This window comes from Nomascus leucogenys, chromosome 9 (assembly GCF_006542625.1).
Source record: "Nomascus leucogenys isolate Asia chromosome 9, Asia_NLE_v1, whole genome shotgun sequence".
Taxonomy (NCBI): Eukaryota; Metazoa; Chordata; class Mammalia; order Primates; family Hylobatidae; genus Nomascus; species Nomascus leucogenys.
This window is the reverse complement of record NC_044389.1, coordinates 61,309,039-61,331,676: the sequence shown is the minus strand read 5'-3', so window position 1 is coordinate 61,331,676 and position 22,638 is coordinate 61,309,039. Positions and strand designations below refer to the sequence as shown.

General features: G+C 41.0%; 1 protein-coding gene across 1 annotated transcript in view; it reads right to left on the bottom strand.

Annotated features, from left to right (window-relative positions):
- The window catches only part of FRAS1 (Fraser extracellular matrix complex subunit 1), a 458,426-nt gene that overhangs the window by 25,409 nt on the left and 410,379 nt on the right, over positions 1–22,638 (bottom strand). The window contains exons 61-66 of the mRNA XM_030819038.1: positions 19,771–19,971; positions 11,370–11,557; positions 9,978–10,253; positions 7,169–7,401; positions 5,125–5,285; positions 2,657–2,871 (exon numbers count right to left, since the gene is read on the bottom strand). Of these exons, the coding sequence (XP_030674898.1) occupies positions 2,657–2,871; positions 5,125–5,285; positions 7,169–7,401; positions 9,978–10,253; positions 11,370–11,557; positions 19,771–19,971 (1,274 nt within the window). The remainder of the gene's footprint in view (positions 1–2,656; positions 2,872–5,124; positions 5,286–7,168; positions 7,402–9,977; positions 10,254–11,369; positions 11,558–19,770; positions 19,972–22,638) is intronic.

Sequence of the window (22,638 nt, the reverse complement as noted above, 5' to 3'; positions counted from 1 at the left end):
AGAGTTTTGAAAAGGCAGCACATCACACTTCCAAGAGAACATTTCTTCTAAGGAGGTTTGTGTTCCTGCTTTTAATTTGGCCCAATCATTTTTATTTTACTATGTAATGAACAAAACTGGATGGAAAGATAGCAGAATGGTAGCAGAAGCTTTTGTGGTGAAGCTAGCTGTATATGTGTGTGTGAATGGGGAGTTAGTTTACACATTTTAAAAATATTTTTATACTTTCTTCCACAAATATATATATATATAAATAAAACAAAAAAACTTAGCTTAAAACAATTTTATTTTATCATTGGCTAATTACTACAATATACTATGGGACTTATATTTTTCTTTTGTTTGAAAGTACAGTATAAAGTGTTTCCATGGGTAATTAAGGAAAAAACCAAATGCTTTAATATTTTTCTAAAGTTTTTTTTAATGTTCAAAGTTGTCAGGGATTTAAAATTTGATGCCAACTTTCTCAAAAGACTCAACTAACTCCATACTCATTGAAAAATTCCATTTTGACATGCCTTACTTTGTTCGTTTGTTTGTTTTTCAAGAGATGGGGGTCTCTCTCTGTAGCCCAGACTGGAGTGCAGTGACTCTATCACAGCTCACTGCAGCTTCAACTTCCTGGGCTCCAGTGATCCTCCAGCCTCAGCCTCCCAAAGTGCTGAGATTACAGGTGTGAGACACTGTTCCCGGCCCCCCCTTTTTTTTCTTCTTTTTGAGAAAATTTCCAGATTTTATTTGGACCTTGTACCATGTTCTGTCCCTTATACACAGGTTTTGCTAAATACACCTGCTCCAATCACACTATCAGAACTTCAATAAACTCTCTAGCTGATTGGCAAAATTAATTTTCTCTCATTTGTTTTTGTTTATCCTCCTTTAGCCCTTATGATATTACTAATCTTTAAAAAGAAAAAAAAACAACAAATATTTACTGCATGCCTATTCTACGCCAGGTACACTGTGCAAGGCACCTTCTCATGTTGAGATTATTAGTACAGTTTCAGATGAGGTTCAGAGAGGTTATGTCTTGTCCAAGCCTGCTGATTTGATAGCAAAAGGTACCAACTAGGCCTTAGTTCTAAGTTCTATATTCTTCCTACCATATGTCAGTAATTTCAGTTATTTTCAAAGAAACAGACAACAACAAAATACTTCTGTGTATATATTTTTTCTGTGTTGGTTTAAAAGTGGGATATATATATATATAAGAAATCCTTGTCTTTGAGGTTTTTAAGCATATTCTGAACAAAAATATTCAAACATAATTAGAGCAAAATCATAAACAACAGAGAATACTAATTTTTGAGAGGCCAGGAAAGAAACAAATCACTTAGTTTTGCATTTTCCAAGTCAAAGGTTACGCAACTGGAGAAATGGAAAACCTATGAATGCCTTAAAATTCTATTCAGTAGATGGCAGTAGTGTATACAAAATGAGAGGAAACCAGGCTGAGAGGCACCACAAAGAAAACAATAAATTTTAATCAAAGACACGTTCTCTAAATGATTACTCTAAATCCCTCCATAATTTCTCTCCTTCAGTGAGGATAAACCTGATTTGAAATGAAGAACAAACATCTAACTAGTTTTTAGCTCATTGAGATAACTGCTCAAAATTGGATAGAACCCGTTTTAGAATTAATTTTCCCATGAGGACAGATTAGCCTAGTCTCACTGGCCCTTTGATATAACTGCCCTTCTCTGACTCTGGCTTCTTGGTATTAATTTTTAAATTGTCACTAATTGATATGGTTTGGCTCTGTGTCCCCACCCAAATCTCATCTTGAATTGTAATCCCCATAATCCCTACATGTCAAGGGAGGAACCAGGTGGGAGGTGATTGGATCATGGGGGTGGTTTCCCTCATGCTGTTCTTGTGATAGTGAGTGAGTTCTCACGAGATCTGATGGTTTTATAAGGCAGTTTTCCCTGTTCTTGCTTGCTCTCTCTCGCCTGCCACCATGTAAGACAGGTCTGCTTCCCCTTCCGCTATGATTATGTTTCCTGAGGCCTCTTCAGCCATGTGGAACTGTGAGTCAATTAAACCTCTTTTCTTTATAGATTACCAGTCTCTGGTATGTCTTTATGGTAGTGTGAGAATAGACTAATACACTAATGTTTAATGGTAATATATATTTTAGAAAGTGTCTATTTTTGTGGGGGCTGGCAGTTTGGAATAGGTATGAAATCAAAATGTTTTAAGCAATTATCTTTCCACAATGCATAGGACAACAGAGCTCTTCTTATCTTCTGAAAGACAGGTTGCGTCATCTGATGCATTTTCCCAGGTGGGGAAGAGAATACATCAATGTAGTAATAACCCTAGCATCAAATGTAAATATTGTTGGCTTTCCAAAATATATGCATTATAAATACAAAAACATATATGCCTAGAGAAGTAAATATTGGATTTTTACATAAGTGAGTATGCCAGACAGTAAGTTTTTCCCACATTAACTTGATTTAGAGGACTTTTGGGGCCTTCTCTAGCTTCAGTGCTGCCAAGATCTTGCTTGAGGGACTTACAAAGAAGATTCCCTTAGTTGGTTGGCCCGGTTCTGGAGGCAAAGTGCTAACTGAAGTGCTTCAGGAACAAACAAGGTTGACCATGGCACCCATATGCAGAGTCCTCAGACAAGCCCCGGGGCACCCACCTGGAAGTCGGCAGTTACAGAGCCCCCACAGACGTCAATCAGCTCAGTCATGTCGTAATAAGCATCAAAGGTCCACACGCAGCTCTTCAGGTTCAGGTGTTTGTAGAGCTGGATGGTCTTCGGCTCTCGCACACTGCGGTCAAACTGGAAGGGGCGATCATAGCCAGGCCCCAGGGCAGTGCTATCATAGACCACATCATCCAGGAACCCTGCCTCTGCCGGGGAGGGAAGAACAAGGAACGATAACTTGGTTTGTGGACGCCAAGGAGCAGGGTGGGGCGAAGAGCTCACCCTTTCGCACTAAAAGCGCTTTTAGTCACCTGAGACCCTACTAACAAAGCAACCCAGGGCTACCAATGTGCAGGGAGAATGTGAGGGATCTTGGAAAGCGCTTGCTAACTGCTGTTGCCAGGTGTTGAATGGAGGACTCCACCTCTAAGTGACCACAGGAACCAGGGAGGAAAAGGTGAGCAAATGATACAATGAATGAAGGCGGCAGAACTTGGACAGGAAAACGCTCTGAAGCTTTGCCTGTTACACCTGGCAAGTCTGGTCCTGTGCTTCATATATGTCCCCACCAGTCGTGAAGAAATGGATTTACTGTATGGCTCATTCATTGGTGAATTATTATTTTAAGAGTGATTTTTAAAATTTCTTTTTTGAGACCCCATCTCAAAAAAAAAAAAAAAAAAGCCAGCACACCTACATTTGACTACTTCTTCTTGCTCATACAGTTTCTGAACTCTTGGAGGGGGGAAGTCTTAATTTTTTGTTAATGGGTAAATAGCTCACTAATGATGCCTGTAACTCTCATCTGTGCCAGGCAAAAATTATTTAATCAAATACTGCCAAGCACATGAATGGCTCTAAATTAAGGGAGAACTTTATGTAGTAGGGAGCTGAATACAGATACAATTTTAGAATATTAGGGTTAAATTATTTTTTTTTTTGAGATGGAGTCTCACTCTGTCACCCAGACTAGAGTGCAATGGTGCAATCTCGGCTCACTGAAACCTCCGCCTCCTGGGTTCAAGTGATTCTTCTGTCTCAGCCTCCCGAGTAGCTGGGATTACAGGCGCATGTCACCACACCTGGCTAATTTTTTATGTTTTTAGTAGAGATGGGGTTTCACTGTGTTCCCTAGGCTGGTCTCAAACTCCTAAGCTCAGGCAATCCACCAGCCTTGGCCTCCCAAAGTGCTAGGATTACAGGCATGAGCCACCGTGCCCGACTGGGTTAAAATTTTTATAGTACTAAAAGCAACTGTAGCATTTTAAACGGGTTGATAAATATCTTAGAACGCTTGAGACCCAGCACCTAGCCCTCTGCCCCATGATGACTAGGTCCTCAATTAACATGTCTTGAATTTAATTGCTTTTAAGTAGGAAAAGGTGCAAACTTTAGCGTTTAAACATAGTATGTCTCTTCCACTGGCTACAGATGTGGACCAATTAAACTTTCATATGTAGCTCAGTGATTTACGAATAATTTGCACTCAGCTAATTTCTACTGTATAAAGATCATCATGACCAAAAGTGATGCTTAATGAATATGAAAGAGAATATGAATGCATTTCTGCCTTCAGAAACACTGTTAAATGATTCATCATTTGTGAAAAGAGGAAATATGCATTTAATGTGCACTTGCTAAGGTAAACGGAAATGGACAGAATTCTTTGTAAAGTCAAATGTCTGCTGTGGTGAACACAGAGATGCGCTGCCTCAGCTGTCAGCTCCTTCAGCTCTGCGTCAGCTGCACATTGGCTCAGCCCAAGGTCATGCCCTTGCGGGGCAGCCTGCATCCAGTGACTAAGCTAGGTAGGCTATAAGGGTCTGGCTGTGTCAGCTGGAAGTAGTACAAGTCTCTCCAGAGCTCCCTGCCATGGCCGAGATGGCTTTTTCAGCCTGCATTGCAGCTTGACTTCTCCCTCTGCTCAATCCTGTTTCACTCCTTCTCTTTCACAGATATTGATCCCTAATAAACATCTTGTAACCCCAAACTCCCTCTCAGCTCCTGCTTCTGGAGAACTCATCCTATACCATCTTCACTTTAGCTTTCTATAACAGGTTTTTGGAGCACCAGTGTAAACATGCTCACTCTAAGGGAATGAAGACACTGAAATATACCATAGTAGGTGCTTTAAAAATGTCAACGCATTTAATCCTCATCTTGAATGGTAGCAACTGTTACTCCCATGTAATAGACAACAGTGGCTCAGAAAGGTCAAACTATATGTGTTCAGTGGAATAAGGATTTGAACCAGTGTGATTCCAAAGTCCTTGTTTCTTCCTGTCCACTGCATTGTCTGAGCTAATGGCATTTGCATGTGTGCTAGGAAGGAAAACCACTAATATGTGGATTCTGAGGACCAGAAAACATGAAAAGCAGTTCTCCTCACTCTGGCATATCCTGAAAGTCACTGCACTGGGCTAGCATGGAAAGACCAGTCCTGAACTTGTCAATCTCACCTGAGATGCCTCTCAGGTCATAGGTGGTAACTAAATTGGAGCAGACGTGCTGGTGTCTGTAGATGGACTCAGACAGTAGAAAATGCAAGTTGTGCAACGGCATGGTGGAGATAAGGGGCAGCATTCCATCCTGGTGTGGGATCTGCACCGAAATGTGGATTCTAGGGGGAAGAAAGGCAGAAATAAATGTTTAGCTGACTGCTATAAATGGTCAATAGGACATACTTCTTTCTCATCACCTAATTTGTCTTCACCAATGAGCTACCATTGTTTTTCTTCCTGAAGCTTTCCAGGTAGGATTTCTATCAGAACAGGGGGTACACATATACACATAGTATCATTGCTTCCCTCTAAGAGACCCTCCAGACACAGGACTGATAGCAGTATAGAATTATAGATTTTTTTTCTATACAGGAAAAGATAACATCACAATCACAAATTACTTTAAAGCTTTCCTTTGCTTTTTAATGGAAACTGTTTTTTCAGGAGCTAAAGCTGAGTAACTATAGAGGGCCTGCTCCCCTGCTCTGTCACAGTGAATGCCTATAGAAGTTAGGTAAGTTTGACACTCATATTTCTTCAAGTATTTGAGTCAAAAATATATCGTTGAGCTTTCAAACTCTAAAACCAATTCCTCTACCCAGCCAAATCTGAGAAACTACAATATCCAGCTACTTATACTGTCTCTCCTGACTGAAAACAGCCTTCTGTCTCCAGTCTCCCTGGAAGTCCTATCAGCACTACGCGTCCAGCCCTGCCAGCCTCAGCCTGCAGTGTGCTGTTCCTTGATCTACATCCTCAGCTCTTAGGCAGCCTTTGGACCAGGAAATCTGTAACTTATTTGTATTGGCTGCTATTTCTCGAATGTTTTCAGACTCTGTTTGTCTTGCCTCTCCACTATGAGGACAAGGAGCATTTCCTTCACTTCTTTTGTTTCTCCAGAGCACATAGTGTACAATTCTAAATAAGAAATGAGCTTAATAAATATTGGTTAAGACTGCGACACGACAGTACTTATGGGTTGCATTTTTTGTCATTGTACCAGTTTAAATTTTGAGTGTGTTTATTGAAAGTGTGTTTTGGGTTTATATACTTGTCTCTCTGAGCAAAGAGCCACATTTTTAAGAGGAATCAGAACCTTGGAAGTGAAGAGGAGGGCCTTTTTTCTAGGAAGGGGTCACTAAGATACATTTTATTGTGTCAGGAAAGAAAGAAGTGTGTGCATATTCATTCAAACATGTTTTATTCATACAAAGGAACTCATTTTTCTGAGTTTATGAGCAACTGAGTTGTTCATAAAGGCACACACTTAAATACTATAGTGTTTAATAAATATGCATAGCATACACAAATTCTTTTTTGCTATGCAAAAATGAAAACATCCATTTCCCATCATGGTGGCACAGAAAAAAATTAAGTCCAATGTCTCCTAATTTCTACAATGTTATTATTCATTTGTTCAGTAGATATTTAGGAATGCCTCTTAGATGCCAAGGAGCACTATACTGGCAGAAGATACTCAAAATACATACTCATGGTTTTCAGGCCTTACCACCTACTAAAGTGCAGAGAGAGTGAATGCTAATAATCTTCTAAAAGAAGCATATACAGGTGCCAGAGAAGCCAGGAGGGGAAGCCTCCAAATTAAATTAGGGGAGATATTGGAAATGTCCCTAGAAGAGATGCCATGCAGTAGGTATTGTAGGACAGTAGGGTTCTGGCCAGTGGAAGGGGGCTAGGGAGAGTTGAGGTAAGAGCATGGCAGAGGTATGCAACCTGTAAGAGTCTGTAGCACTTGGGAAGTTACTCATGATTCCTTGTGGTTGGACTGGCAGGTGAAAATGACAAGGTGAGGAAAAGACTAGGAAGATAGGCATGGGGCCCGAGCTTGAGGGACCTTCACAGATTTAAACTTTTACTGATGCATTCATCCTCATATTTTTATTGTGCAGAAGCATCCCTTATTGATCGTCCTGGGAAACACACAAAGGAGCCCTGAGATTCACTTCAATCTATGTGTGGTGGAAGGCACCACCTGCCTGACCTGTTCGGATGCTCCTTATGTTTGACATCCAGGTATTTCAAGGTTGCGATGAAGGACTGAGCCTGGAAGCCTCTGGATGTCCCAGCCACCACTGGTGTGTGGCAGATAGCACTGTCTGTTCCAATGGTAACAATGTTGCTCCTTAAGGGGGTCCCCACATGGCCCACCTTGTCCACAGCCTTGGCCACACAACGCACATGGAACCTCCGGCTGAAGTAAATGCTGTCCAGGACCTACCAGGAAGAATAAATCACCTCCAATGTGAGTACCCTACTTAAACAGCTCCTTATATGATCTGGTTCAAGGTAATCTGTAAAGGTCATCCATCCACCCATCCATTGATTGTTCCACTTATTCATTCTTTCATCACGTAAGTATTGACTTATAACTATGAACCAGACACTCGAGAGAGATCAGTGAGTACTTACAGCCTAAGGGGGTAAGATAGTCAACGAGCAAGTAGACAGACGTGGAGCACAAGCCCATAGATGAATGATTTCCATTAATAGTATTGTTCTCTTTATATACTAGGCTCAGCAGAAGGACGACCCAAGTGTTATTCAGGCTTCTAGCAAGACTGGTTGGCCTCCAAGTCATGTTGCTGAAAGCATGATGTCAGGAGACAGAGGAAATATGCTTCCTTCTCAGGAATTCTCATGGTCTCTTTATCCTACTTTTATCCTCCCTCCATCCCATCTCCCTACCAGTGACCACACACTGCAAGGGTTATAATAACCTGCAGGCTTGAAGCTGAGAACTTGGCCTCTGACATCTTCTGGCCTTTGAAGTTCTTTCCACAGATTTCTCCAAGTCCCCAAACATACAGAAGCCCTAAGAGTGCTAAACTCAATCTATGCAGAGGCAATGTAGGTCACCAGGACTCTTTAGGTTATGTGTGCATTTACATAGGGAAGTATATATATAACAAGAAAAATTAATCAGTAGTTCTGTGTGCCACAGACCTCTCACAAAGCAATCACACAAACTTACACATTTTACCCATGAAAACAATTTTCACTGAAGTCCATTAAAAATTAAAGAAGACTTTTCCAATAGACTTTTTTAATTAGCTGCCAATGCTTTATTTATTTATATGTACATGAACTTAGTATAGAAGGGATTTGAGGCATCCTACAAGAATGCATATAATAGAATGGCATTAAATAAATAATTGAAGAAATAAAGATAAAGCAAAGGAAACTGTAAAGGGTATTAGTCACAAATTCATTGCAAGAAGAAAACCTGAAGCATACAGTCATAAATTTATCTGTTAAAAATGTACATTTGGCTCCAACCAGATCAAACCTCCTTTACGGTTTTGTTGAAGAGAGAAATAGACACTTAAGAAACAACAAGCTGGTAATTCTTGCCATGTTGATTTTTTAATAATAGAGAAGACTATTTAAATTTCAGCTAGGTTATGTTGCAAGAGAATTGCTCTTCAGGCCTTTCTGAATAAGCTGTGCCAAAAAGAGTGGGTATGAATGACCCGGCATTATCCAAAGCCTCCCATCTATGTCTAATGGCTTTCCTCTGCTATTATCCCATCCCAGTGAAGCTCTTATTACAGGCCGGGCACGGTGGCTCAAGCCTGTAATCCCAGCACTTTGGGAGGCTGAGGTGGGCAGATCACGTGGTCAAGAGATCGAGACCATCCTGGCTAACACGGTGAAACCCCGTCTCTACTAAAAATACAGAAAAATCAGCCGGGCGTGGTGGCGGGCGCCTGTAGTCCCAGCTACTCGGGAGGCTGAGGCAGGAGAATGGTGTGAACCCGGGAGGCGGAGCTTGCAGTGAGCCGAGATTGCACCACTGCACTCCAGCCTGGGTGACAGAGCAAGACTCCGTCTCAAAAAAAAAAAAAAAAAAAAAAAGCTCTTATTACAGTGGGAATAAGCTGTGGAATGAACAGGAAAATCTAGAGAAATTTGGTCTGAAAGAAATCTCTGACCTCTAAAATCATTCAGTGACATAATTTTAGGCAAGACTTGTTGAATGCTTACTACATGCCAGGTACTATACTCAGTCTGTATCTCAACTGCTTTCCGCTCACTTTTGGAAGAGAACCAGCTTTGTCGTGTGATGTGCAGGATCACTGTGATGGACTGTTTGTTAAGGTTGGGAAAACATACTATTCATTGTTCTCTGATGGTGTCAGGGGTGTTGGTCTCTAAGCTTTTTGAGGATAGCAACTGCTGCACAAATGTCTTTTCATGGCCTCCCATAGAGCTTTGTAAAGTGCTGATTATTCAGCAGCCATTCTATTCTTTTATTTAATAACTGGTCCCCACTATGTGCCATCAATGTCCTGGCCATTTTGGGCCATGTTTCTACTGCATTATAGAAATGTGGTAGAAACTTTGGTTCATGTCCATAAGGAGTTTATGTGCTAATACTTATTGAATGATTGAAGATACATTAATAGTAATCAACAGTGCCTATCTGGAGTTTTTCACTGACTTTGTCATTTATAGGTCACATTTTTCAATGACCATGTCAAGTAGCTAAGCAGAAGAATTATTACTTTGCAGATCAGGAGACTGAGACTCAGAGAGATTAAGTAACCTCTTAACATTACTTAGTTTAAAACAGGCAGAACCAGGATTTGCAAACAGGTCTTCTAACTAGCTTAGTTTTCTATTACAGCATATAACCTTTTCTTATGTATAAGAGTAAAAAGACTGTGCACCTGCTTATTTTATTCCAAATGCCATACATGGACCATAAGGAATTTGATTATCTGAGTAACAAAGAACAACACCAGTTCTCTCCCAGGGAGGGAGAACCAGGCCCAGACCCCCAGACCTACCATGTGGTTGACACTGGTGAACGGTGTGTTGTCAGTGATGGTTTCAAAGGGAGACCGGGCCCCATTGCCATCAGTGGGGGCAGCCACTTCCCAGCTGAACTGCACAGATGTCTGGTTGATGCCGGCCTCACTGCAGCGCTCCTTCATGACAGCATATCTGGGGAAATGAGGGTCGCAGGGAGTGACACAGACCAGCGGGTAACCTGGGGAGGGGGATTTCTTGACTCCTTCCTTGGTAACTTCTTCCACATGGTCGTAGTCAGCAAGTGTGACCACCTGCGAAAGAGCAACAAAGCTTCAGTTCAGGTTGGGTATTGGCAAGATCAGAGAACTAAGGCCCCTTTCTTTAGACATCCACAAGATCTCTTAGTGTCTACAGGTTCTTTGAAATATAACAGGAGAAGTTTTTATAATTCTTTGCCAGGCATCCTTAAAAGATACTGCAGATCTTTAGTGGTGGAGAAGATCCTTTTACTGGTTGGGCTAGAAGCTTTATTATCCTTTTAATTTTATTCCTAAATCAGAGCCCTATCACTCATGTAAAAAAATACTCTGATTTTCCTGCACATTGGAACCAAAGCTGTATCATGAATAGCAGTTGCTAGTTTAAAGTTGCATTAAATATCTGATGGTATATAGTAGAATATTTGGCAAAATAAGAGTAAATAGAGGTGGTATATTTCTTACATGGCCAAATAAGAGACACATTTTGAAATAATCATCATTCTTTTCTAATATATGAGACAAGTTAGCGGAAGTTAGAAGGCTTCTTCTGATTGCTTCACAATTATGGGTTAAATTTTCCTTGGCAATCTCTAGGTGTTTTCCTCTTAATTGTAAGGACAGTGCATTCATTCTATTCACCCCAGGTTAGGAAATCTGGTACTACCTTCCCACAGGTACTTAATTCTATAAATATGGTGAATATGTGGGATGATAGATTAGAGGTAGTATTACCTTCTTACTCTTCCAAGTCCCATCAAAGAAATGAGAAGATCAATTGTATTGTATTTTCTATCTTTATCAGACTAAGATACCAACAGGATTTGGTCTCACTTTTAGGTCAGAACAGGGTTTCTTACCCTCAACACTATTGACATTTGTGCCAAATAATTCCTTTTGTTGTCAGGGGCTGCCCTGTGCATTATGGGATGTTTAGGAGTATCCCTGGCTTTTACCCACTAGATACTAGTAGCACCTGGTGTGACAACTGTGACAACCAAAAATGTCCCCAGACATTGCTTAAATGTCCTCTGGAAAGGGGAGAATGGAAGGCAAGATGGCTCCTAGCTGGGAACCACTGGGTTAGAAGAATAAAGAAATAGAGTACTTCTCTCCAGTTCTCATCTACTAGTCACTTAAAACAGCAATCCTTTGGGTCAAGCAACTCACAATGGGTGGTGCTGGCAATATGAGGCTCCCTGCTGCCTCCTGGTCTAGAATCGTCACCGTGGCCGTAGTCACATCCCCAAGAACTGCTTCCACTGGGTCATCTGGGCCAAGGACTAGTGAGAAAGATTCATGCCATTCCCGGTCTTCATTGGACAGGATCTCAACTTTAAAAAAGATATGATCCACACCTTCGCCGAAGACAGAACAAAAAGAGAGCAAAGGCTTCATTAGGAAACGCACTCAAGAGAGTGCAGCTTGGCACTGCTGAGACATCATGTTAAAATATGTTCTTTCTTTTTAGTGGTGTTCTATAAATGCAGTGGTTGCTAATCACTTTAGCCCCATCTCAAGTGAGGAATCTTTTTTACAGACCAAATTCCACCTGTGGTAGAGGCTCAGTAAGGAAGATTTACTGTTCAACTCCATATGAGGATTAATGGCCCCTGCCTGACACTGGCTGGCAGTAATAAAAATCTATGATCCAAAATATACTTCACCCTGGTTATGAGTTTTTTTGCTTAATTTTTCTTTCCCCCTTACATTTTGCATGAGCTCCTGTTTGGCTGTGAGGGCTTGCACATACAGATATCCTTCAAAGCTGTCTCCTGAGAAGCAGTGGCTCAAGGTTATCTACCAAGCCAGCCTCCACAAAGATGGCAACATGGAGGGTGAATGACCTGGAACAGGTGAGGGTTCAAGCCTTAAAGACCGACTTCGGGGACCGTTCCAAGATGGCCGAATAGGAACAGCTCTGGTCTGCAGCTCCCAGCATGATTGACACAGAAGACAGGTGATTTCTCCATTACCAACTGAGGTACCTGGTTCATCTTACTGGGAATGGTTGGACAGTGGGTGCAGCCCACGGAGGGTGAGCTGAAGCAGGGAGGGGCATTGCCTCACCTGGGAAGTGCAAGGGGTCAGGGGATTTCCCTTTCCTAGCCAAGGGAAGCTGTGACAGACTGTACCTGGAAAAACGGGACACTCCTGCCCAAATACTGCACTTTTCCCACAGTCTTAGCAACCAGCTGACCAGGGGATTCTCTCCCACGCCTGACTTGGGGGTCCCACACCCACGAAGCTTTGCTCGCTGCTAGCGCAGCAGCCTGAGATCAACCTGCGAGGCTGTAGCCTGGTGGGGGGAGGGATGTCTGCAATTGCTGAGGCTTGAGTAGGTAAACAAAGTGACTGGGAAGCTCGAACTGGGGGGAGCCCACCACAGCTCAGGAAGGCCTACTGCCTCTATAGACTCCACCTCTGTGGGCAGGGAACTAGCTGAACAAAAGCCAGCAGAAACTTCTGCAGACTTAAACGTCCCTGTCTGACAGCTCTGAAGAGAGCAGTTGTTCTCCCAGCATGGCGTATGAGCTCGGAGAACAGAGACTGCCTCCTCAAGTGGGTCCCTTACCCTTGTGTAGCCTAACTGGGAGACATCTCCCAGTGGGGGCCGATGAACACCACATATAGGCACGTGCCTCTCTGAGATGAAGCTTCCAGAGGAAGGATCAGGCAGCAATATTTGCTGTTCTGCAATATTTGCTGTTCTACAGCCTCTGCTGGTGATACCCAGGCAAACAGGGTCTGGAGAGGACTTCCAGCAAACTCCAACAGACCTGCAGCTGAGGGATCTATTAGAAGGAAAACTAACAAACAGAAAGGAATGGCAGCAACATCAACAAAAAGGACATCCACACCGAAACCCCATCTGTAGGTCACCAACATCAAAGACCAAAGGTAGATAAAACCACAAAGATGGGGAGAAATCAGAACAGAAAAGCTGAAAATTCTAAAAACAGAGTGCCTCTTCTCCTCCAAAGGATCACAGCTCCTCACCAGCAACGGAACAAAGATGGACGGAGAATGACTTTGGCGAGTTGACAGAAGTAGGCTTCAGAAGGTCGGTAATAACAAACTTCTCCGAGCTAAAGGAGCATGTTCTAACCCATCACAAGGAAGCCAAAAACCTTGAAAAAAGGGTAGATGAATGGCTAACTAGAATAAACAATGTCAAGAAGACTTTAAATGACCTGATTGAGCTGAAAACCATGGCACAAGAGCTTCATGATGCATGCACAAGCTTCAATAGGCAATTCAATCAAGTGGAAGAAAGGATATCGTGATTGAAGATCAAATTAATGAAATAAAGCGAGAAGAGAAGTTTAGAGAAAAAAAGAATAAAAAGAAATGAATAAATCCTCCAAGAAATATAGGACTATGTGAAAAGACAAAATCTCCATTTGATTGGTGTACCTGAAAATGATGAGGAGAATGGAACCAAGTTGGAAAACACTCTTCAGGATATTATCCAGGAGAAATTCCCCAACCTGGCAGGCCAGGCCAACATTCAAATTGAGGAAATACAGAGAACGCCACAAAGATACTCCTCAAGAAGAGCAACCCCAAGACACATAATTGTCAGATTCACCAAGGTTGAAATGAAGGAAAAAATGTTAAGGGCAGCCAGAGAGAAAGGTCGGATTACCCACAAAGGGAAGCCCATCATACTAACAGCAGATCTCCTGGCAGAAACCCTACAAGCCAGAAGAGAGTGGGGGACAATATTCAACATTCTTAAAGAAAAGAATTTTTCAAACCAGAATTTCATATCCAGCCAAACTAAGCTTCATAAGTGAAGGAGAAATAAAATCCTTTACAGACAAGCAAATGCTGAGAGATTTTGTCACCACCAGGCCTGCCTTACAAGAGCTCCTGAAGGAAGCACTAAACATGGAAAGGAACAACCAGTACCAGCCACTGCAAAAACATGCCAAATTGTAAAGACCATTGATGCTATGAAGAAACTGCATCAATTAATGGGCAAAATAACCAGCTAACATCATAATGACAGGATCAAATTCACACATAACAATATTAACCTTAAATGTAAATGGACTAAATGCCCCCAATTAAAAGACACAGACTGGAAAATTGGATAAAGAGTCAAGACCCATCATTGTGCTGTATTCAGGAGATCCATCTCACATGCAGAGACACACATATGCTCAAAATAAAGGGATGGAGGAAGATCTACCAAGCAAATGGAAAGCAAAAGAAAAATGCAGGGGTTGCAATCCTAGTCTCTGATAAAACAGACTTTAAACCAACAAAGAGCAAAAGAGACAAAGAAGGCCATTACATAATGGTAAAGGGATCAATTCAACAAGAAGAGTTAACTATCCTAAATGTATGTACACCCAATACAGGAGTATCCAGATTCATAAAGCAAGTCCTTAGAGACTACAAAGATATTTAGATTCCCACACAATAATAATGGGAGACTTTAACACCCCACTGTCAGTCAATATTAGACAAACCAATGAGACAGAAGGTTGATAACGATATCCAGGACTTGAACTTAGCTCTGTAGCAAGCAGACCTAACAGACAGCTACAGAACTCCCCACTCAAAATCAACAGAATATACATTCTTCTCAGCACCACATCGCATTTATTCTAAAATTGACCACATAATTGGAAGTAAAGTACTCCTCAGCAAATGGAAAAGAACAGAAATCACAACAAACTGTCTCTCAGACCACAGTGCAATCAAATTAAAACTCAGGATTAACTAAACTCACCCAAAACTGCACAACTTCATGGAAACTGAACAATCTGCTCCCGAATGACTACTGGGTACATAATGAAATTAAAGCAGAAATAAAGATGTTCTTTGAAACAAATGAGAACAAAGACACAATGTACCAGAATCTCTGGGACACATTTAAAGCAGTGTGTAGAGGGAAATTTATAGCACTAAATGTTCACAAGAGAAAGCAAGAAAGATCTAAAATTGACACCCTAACATCACAATTAAAAGGACTAGAGAAGCAAGAGCAAACAAATTCACAAGCCACCAAAAGGCAAGAAATAACTAAGATCAGAATAGAACTGGAGGAGATAGAGACACAAAAAACCCTTCAAACAAATCAAGGAATTCGGAAGCTGGTTTTTTGAAAAGATCAACAAAATTCATAGACCACTAGCAAGACTAATAAAGAAGAAATGAGAGAAGAATCAAATAGATGCAATAAAAAATGATAAAGGGGATATCACCACTGATCCCACAGAAATACAAACTACCATCAGAGAATACTATAAACACCTCTATGCAAATAAACTAGAAAACTTAGAAGGAATGAATAAATTCCTGGACACATACACCCTCCCAAGACTAAACCAGGAAGAAGTTGAATCTCTGAATAGACCAATAACAGGCTCTGAAATTGAGGCAATAATTAATAGCCTACCAACCAAAAAAAGTCCAGGACCGGATGGATTCACAGCCAAATTCTCTCAGAGGTACAAAGAAGAGCTGGTACCATTCCTTCTGAAAATATTCCAAACAATAGAAAAAGAGGTAATTCTCCCTAACTCATTTTATGAAGCCAGAATCATCCTGATGACAAAGCCTGGCAGAGACACAACAACAAAAGAGATTTTTAGACCAATATCCCTGATGAACATCAATGCGAAAATCCTCAATAAAATACTGGCAAACCAAATCCAGCAGCACATCAAAAAGCTTATCCACCGCAATCAAGTTGGCTTCATCCCTGGGATGCAAGGTTGGTTCAACATATGCAAATCAATAAAGGTAATCCATCACATAAACAGAACCAATGACAAAAACCACATGATTATCTCAATAGATGCAGAAAAGGCCTTCAACAAAATTCAACAGCCCTTCATGATAAAAACTCTCAATAAACTAGGTATTGATGGAACATATCTCAAAATAATAAGAGCTATTTATGACAAACCCATAGCCAATATCATATTGAATGGGCAAAAACTGGAAGCATTCCCTTTGAAAACTGGCACAAGACAGGGATGCCCTCTCTCACCACTCCTATTCAACACAGTATTGGAAGTTCTGGCCAGGGCAATCAGGCAAGAGAAAGAAATAAAGGGTATTCAATTAGGAAAAGAGGAAGTCAAATTGCCCCTGTTTGCAGATGACATGATTGTATATTTAGAAAACCCCATCATCTCAGCCCAAAATCTCCCTAAGCTGATAAGCAACTTCAGCAACGTTTCAGGACACAAAATCAATGTGCAAAAATCACAAGCATTCCTATACAACTATAATAAACAGAGAGCCAAATCATGAGTGAACTCCCATTCACAATTGCTACAAAGAGAATAAAATATCTAGGAATCCAACTTACAAGGGACATGAAGGACCTCTTCAAGGAGAACTACAAACCTCTGTTCAACGAAATAAAGGAGGACACAACAAATGGAAGAACATTCCATGCTTATGGATAGGAAGAATCAATATTGTGAAAATGGCCATACTGCCCAAGGTAATTTATAGATTCAATGCCAGTCCCCATCAAGCTACCAATGACTTTCTTCACAGAATTGGAAAAAAACTACTTTAAATTTCATACGGAACCAAGAAAGAGCCCTCATTGCCAAGACAGTCCTAAGCAAAAAGAACAAAGCTGGAAGCATCATGATACCTGACTTCAAACTATACTACATGGCTACAGGAACCAAAACAGCATGGTACTGGTACCAAAAGAGATATGTAGACCCATGGAACAGAACAGAGGCCTCAGAAATAACACCACACATTTACAACCATCTGATCTTTGACAAACCTGACAAAAACAAGTAATGGGGAAAGAATTCCCTACTTAATAAATGGTGCTGAGAAAACTGGCTAGCCATATATACAAAGCTGAAACTGGATCCCTTCCTTTTTTACAAAAATTAATTCAAGATGGATTAAAGACTTAAATGTTAGACCTAAAACTATAAAAACCCTAGAAGAAGACCTAGGCAATACCATTCAGTACATAGGCATGGGTAAGGACTTCATAACTAAAACACTAAAAGCAATGGCAACAAAAGCCAAAATTGACAAATGGGATCTAATTAATTCCATTGGTCATCAGAGAAATGCAAATTGAAACCACAATGAGATACCATCTCATGCCAATTAGACTGGCGATCATTAAAAAGTCAGTAAACAACAGATTCTGGAGAGGATGTGGAGAAATAGGAATGCTTTTACACTGTTGGTGGGAGTGTAAAAAGTTCAACCATTGTGAAAGACAGTGTGGCAATTCCTCAAGGATCTAGAACCAGAAATACCATTTGACCCAGCGATCTCATTACTGGGTATATGCCCAAAGAATTATAAATCATGCTACTATAAAGACACATGCACACATACATTTATTGTGGCACTATTAACAATAGCAAAGACTTGGAACCAACCCAAATGGCCATCAATAATAGACTGGATTAATAAAATGTGGCACATATACACCATGGAATGCTATGTGGCCATAAAAAAGGATGAGTTCATGTCCTTTGCAGGGACATGGATGAAGCTGGAAACCATCATTCTCAGCAAACTATCACAAGGACAGAAAACCAAACATTGCATGTCCTCACTCATAGGTGGGAACTGAACGATGAGAACACTTGGACACAGGGCAGGGAACATCACACACTGGGGCCTGTTGGGGGATGAGGGGCTGGGGGAGGGATAGCATTAGGAGGAATACCTAATGTAAATGACGAGTTAATGGGTGCAGCAAACCAACATGGCACATGCATACCTATGTAACAAACCTGCACGTTGCGCACATGTACCCTAGAACTTAAAGTATATATGTAAAAAGAGACCCACTTCTTTTTTTGTAAGGTGAGTTTCTGAAGGTGCAAATACCTCAGTGAAGTTAAAGCCCCTTTCCTAGTCTACAGACATCTGGGCTAAGTTCCTTCTAGACCTATCCTTTCCCCAGATCTTTATGCAGAAAAGTAAAAAGTGAAAGACAGTTCCATGTGGAGATGTGGAAGGAGGGCATCTAGCTTTCCAGCAAACATCAGTCAGACACAGATGGGATGGAGCCAGAAGCCCTTTAAAGCTCTGGTGAGTGGAGAAAAAATAGAGATCCTTCGCCTCCAACCCCCATCATTTCTGAGGGCATTATTTTCTCCCTCCACTTGCCAAGACAGCTCTGAAAAGTTCTCCTAGCACTGTTGCCCTCCTCCGGCTACGTCGCAAATGGTGTCAGGATCTATACCAGTTAGATTTCAGAAAGTTCTATGAAGAAACCTAGCATACAGTTCAACCCTTTTCCTGTCTCATTCTCCCCATCAGATTAATACTTAAATGTCCTCTGAAAGGGGGAGAGTGGAAGATCACAGACCTTTAAGCTGTGATCTATGACCTGAACTCCATCTCTCTCTTTTCCCAAACTCATCTCCATATACATTTTGTTTTGGAAAGTCCAAAACTGGGTATCCTGTTTCCTAGCAGATATTAAACCACTTGAACACAGGGATTGTGCCTTTCAGATGTAGTAATCCCTGATTGACCCAGCACAGCAATTCTCAGCAATATTTGTTGAATGGTGCCAGTTATGTGTGTATTTTTTTTAACCAAGTGATCCTATCATTCAACCAAATCTTAGGCTAACAAAAAATTCTTTACCATCTCACACCAGTTAGAATGGCCATCATTAAAAAGTCAGGAAACAACAGGTGCTGGAGAGGATGTGGAGAAATAGGAACACTTTTACACTGTCGGTGGGACTGTAAACTAGTTCAACCATTGTGGAAGTCAGTGTGGTGATTCCTCAGGGATCTAGAACTAGAAATACCATTTGACCCAGCCGTCCCATTACTGGGTATATACCCAAAGGATTATAAATCATGCTGCTGTAAAGACACATGCACACGTATGTTTATTGCGGCACTATTCACAATAGCAAAGAGTTGGAACCAACCCAAATGTCCAACAACAATAGACTGGATTAAGAAAATGTGGCACACATACACCATGGAATACTATGCAGCCATAAAAAATGATGAGTTCATGTCCTTTGTAGGGACATGGATGAAACTGGAAAACATCATTCTCAGTAAACTATCGCAAGGACAAAAAACCAAACACCGCATGTTCTCACTCATAGGTGGGAATTGAACAATGAGAACTCATGGACACAGGAAGGGGAACATCACACTCTGGGGACTGTTGTGGGGTGGGGGTAGGGGGGAGGGACAGCATTAGGAGATATAACTAATGCTAAATGATGAGTTAATAGGTGCAGCAAAACAAGATGGCACATGGATACATATGTAACAACCCTGCACATTGTGCACATGTACCCTAAAACCTAAAGTATAATAATACAAAAAAATTATTTTAAGCGAACCAAAATGCCCAGCATGGTCTAAAGTAAGAGACCTATTTCTTTTTCCCCCATGTCATTTTTACGAATTAGAAATTTCACCTGCAATCTCAAATGTGTGCTTAAAAATGCTTTATGCTATTGGAACTACTGTTTTCCTTTTTCATTTATCTGTTTATTCCTTTCTTCAAATACAAGATTTCTACCCCTCTATTAAGTAAAACCCACAGATTGAGGTGGGCATTCAATTACCGGGACTGAACTTCAAGACTCGGCTCTTTGGGTAATAGTCCACACCAGACTGGGCAGAGCCATCCCGCGTGCTGCAGCGAACCTTGGAGGTCCTGTTCTGATCCCCTCTGCGGATCACCTTGATGTTCAGAATCGCAATGGCATCTGGGCCTGCGGGTTCCCGGACCTGGTATGCAGCTTCTTCAAACTCAATGGTGGGGGCTAAGGAAGTGGGGTTAGGAAAACAAGAGCCAGTTAGAATAGCACAAAGGATTCAGACTCCCAGGAAAACACCTTATAATGACAAGAAGAAATTGTTCACCTTAGTTAACAGTATGAAGGCAAAATGGCTTGCAGTCATAAAACTCAATCAGTATTTACTGCTAAACAATGCTTTGGAAAAAGATATTTATTTGTGATTCTGCAGGAGTTATGTCTCACATGTTCCTTATTGAAAACAATATAATGGGTGGAATTATTTGTAGAGACTTTGAAATTCATGATGTCCAAGTTTCCATCTCGGCACTACAGTTCACAGAATGTTTTAAAATTTGAAAGGTTTATCAAGGGACTGAGACATAGTAGGCCCTAGATAAATACCTATCATATAAATCAACTTTTCATTCATGAGATATGAATTTCAAAGGTTTATAATTTATCTCATTTATATACTACTTAAATTCACCAAGTCCACCCCTCACCTCTGGTCCTTTGGACCCCCTCCTCTTAGTGCTCTCACCTCCCCATCCTCAGCTTTACTTAATTTCCTATAAGCTATATAGGTAAGTATGGGTGCTTTCAGTGACTGGCTACAAGAGTAATTCAGGAACACAAGATTTCCTAATGGAATCCTGTTGCTAGGAAATGATTAATAATATATTCAACCTGGGCAACATAGTGAGACCTCATCTCTACAAATAATTAAAAAATAGCCAGGCATGGTGGCACGTGCCTGTAATCGCAACTACTCAGGAGGTTGAGGTGGGAGAGTCACTTGAGCCATGGTTGTCGAGGCTAGAGTGAGCCATAATTGTCCCACTGCACTCCAGCCTGGGCGACAAAGCAAAACTCCATCTCAAATAAATAAATAAATAAATAAAATAATGTATTAATTTTTACCAAAAAATTCAAATCATGCCTTCTTTTCTATTATATCTCATGGGGAAGGGTGGGGTGGTGGTAGAGAGAGTGAGATAAAAAGATGGAAAAATTGAGAGTAATGATAACTTTTATACTATTTTGAGTATATCGTAGAATATGGCAGAAATTTCTACTTTCTGTATTTATTTGTTTCTTTCCCTCTCAGAAAGTCAAATCTTCCTAACTGTAGAAGATAAGCCTCATTTGAGGTTTTATAGTTTTTTATTATTATTGTACTTTAAGTTTTAGGGTACATGTGCACAATGTGCAGGTTTGTTACATATGTATCCACGTGCCATGTTGGTGTGCAATGTTGGTGTGCGAGGTTTTATAGTTTTTAATAAGAATGCCTTTTGAAATCTAGGAGGGCCACTGCAGCACAGCATAAATCTTTTTTTTTTCTTCTTTGAGACAGAGTTTTGTTCTTGTTGCCCAAGCTGGAGTGCAATGGCGTGATCTCAGCTCACCGCAACTTCCGCCTCCTGGGTTTGAGCGATTCTCCTACCTCAGCCACCTGAGTAGCTGGGATTACAGGCGCATGCCACCATGCCTGGCTAATTTTGTATTTTTAGTAGAGACAGGGTTTCTCCATGTTGGTCAGGCTGGTCTTGAACTCTCAACCTCAGGTGATCCGCCTGCCTTGGCCTCCCAAGGTGCTGGGATTACAGGCGTGAGCCACTGCACCCGGCCTTTTTTAAAATTATACTTTAAGTTCTGGGATACATGTGCAGAACGTGCAAGTTTGTTACAAGCCACATGTGCCACTGACCCATCACCTACATTAGGTATTTCTCTTAATGCTATCCTTCCCCTAGGGCCCCGTCCCGGTCGACAGGGCCCAGTGTATGACGTTCCTCTCCCTGTGTCCATGTGTTCTCATTGTTCAGCTCCCACTTACGAGTGAGAACATGCGGTGTTTGGTTGTCTGTTCTTGTGTTAGTTGCAGCAGAGTATAAATCTTATTTCCCTGCGCCTCAGTGATGGATTTTCTGTGTACCTGGGAGAGGTTCACTTTGGGATCTGAACTTGAGTCTCCTGGGGTCAAGGACTAATTCAACTTTGAGGCTGGAGTTGCTTATTTTATCCAATGTCCAAGTTAGTTACTGATATTTCCCTAGAAACCCTAAGAGTCACTTAAGAGTATACTTAAGAGTATAGATTCTAGAATCAGACAGAATAAAGTTCACATCCAGGTTTGCTGTTTACAGCTGTGTAACTAAGAGTGCAAATTACATAGCTTTGCTGAGGTTCAGTTTCTTTATTCATAATATAGAAATAATAGCACCAACCTCAAGAAATTCTTTCCAGTATTAAATAAGATAATATAATATGCTTAGCATAGTTCTTAGTATACAGTATTCAATAAAAACAGCTATCACTATTTGTAACATTATTATCTGTTCACTCATTAAAATATCTATTTAAGTGAAACAATTATGTCCCATTTTGAAACAGGTTTTGTCTTCCCTGGTGCCTGGGTCATTCTTGGCTAACACCTGACTATAGAGCTTAAGGTTTTTTTTTAGGTTAGTAGGCCAAATCAATTAGAGAGAAGAAAACTGAGAAATTAGACTTTTCCAGGAAGGTGGCAGTGTTTTAAATCAGTTCATTGGATTCCACTGATTCCAACTGAATTTCCAATCCTGCTCCTGAACTACAGTGACTTAAATGGCTTTTATTCTCTGTCTTAGCATTTCTGTCTCAGCTTTTGACCATAATCATTCCATATCTCCTAGCACTGTGGTAGGG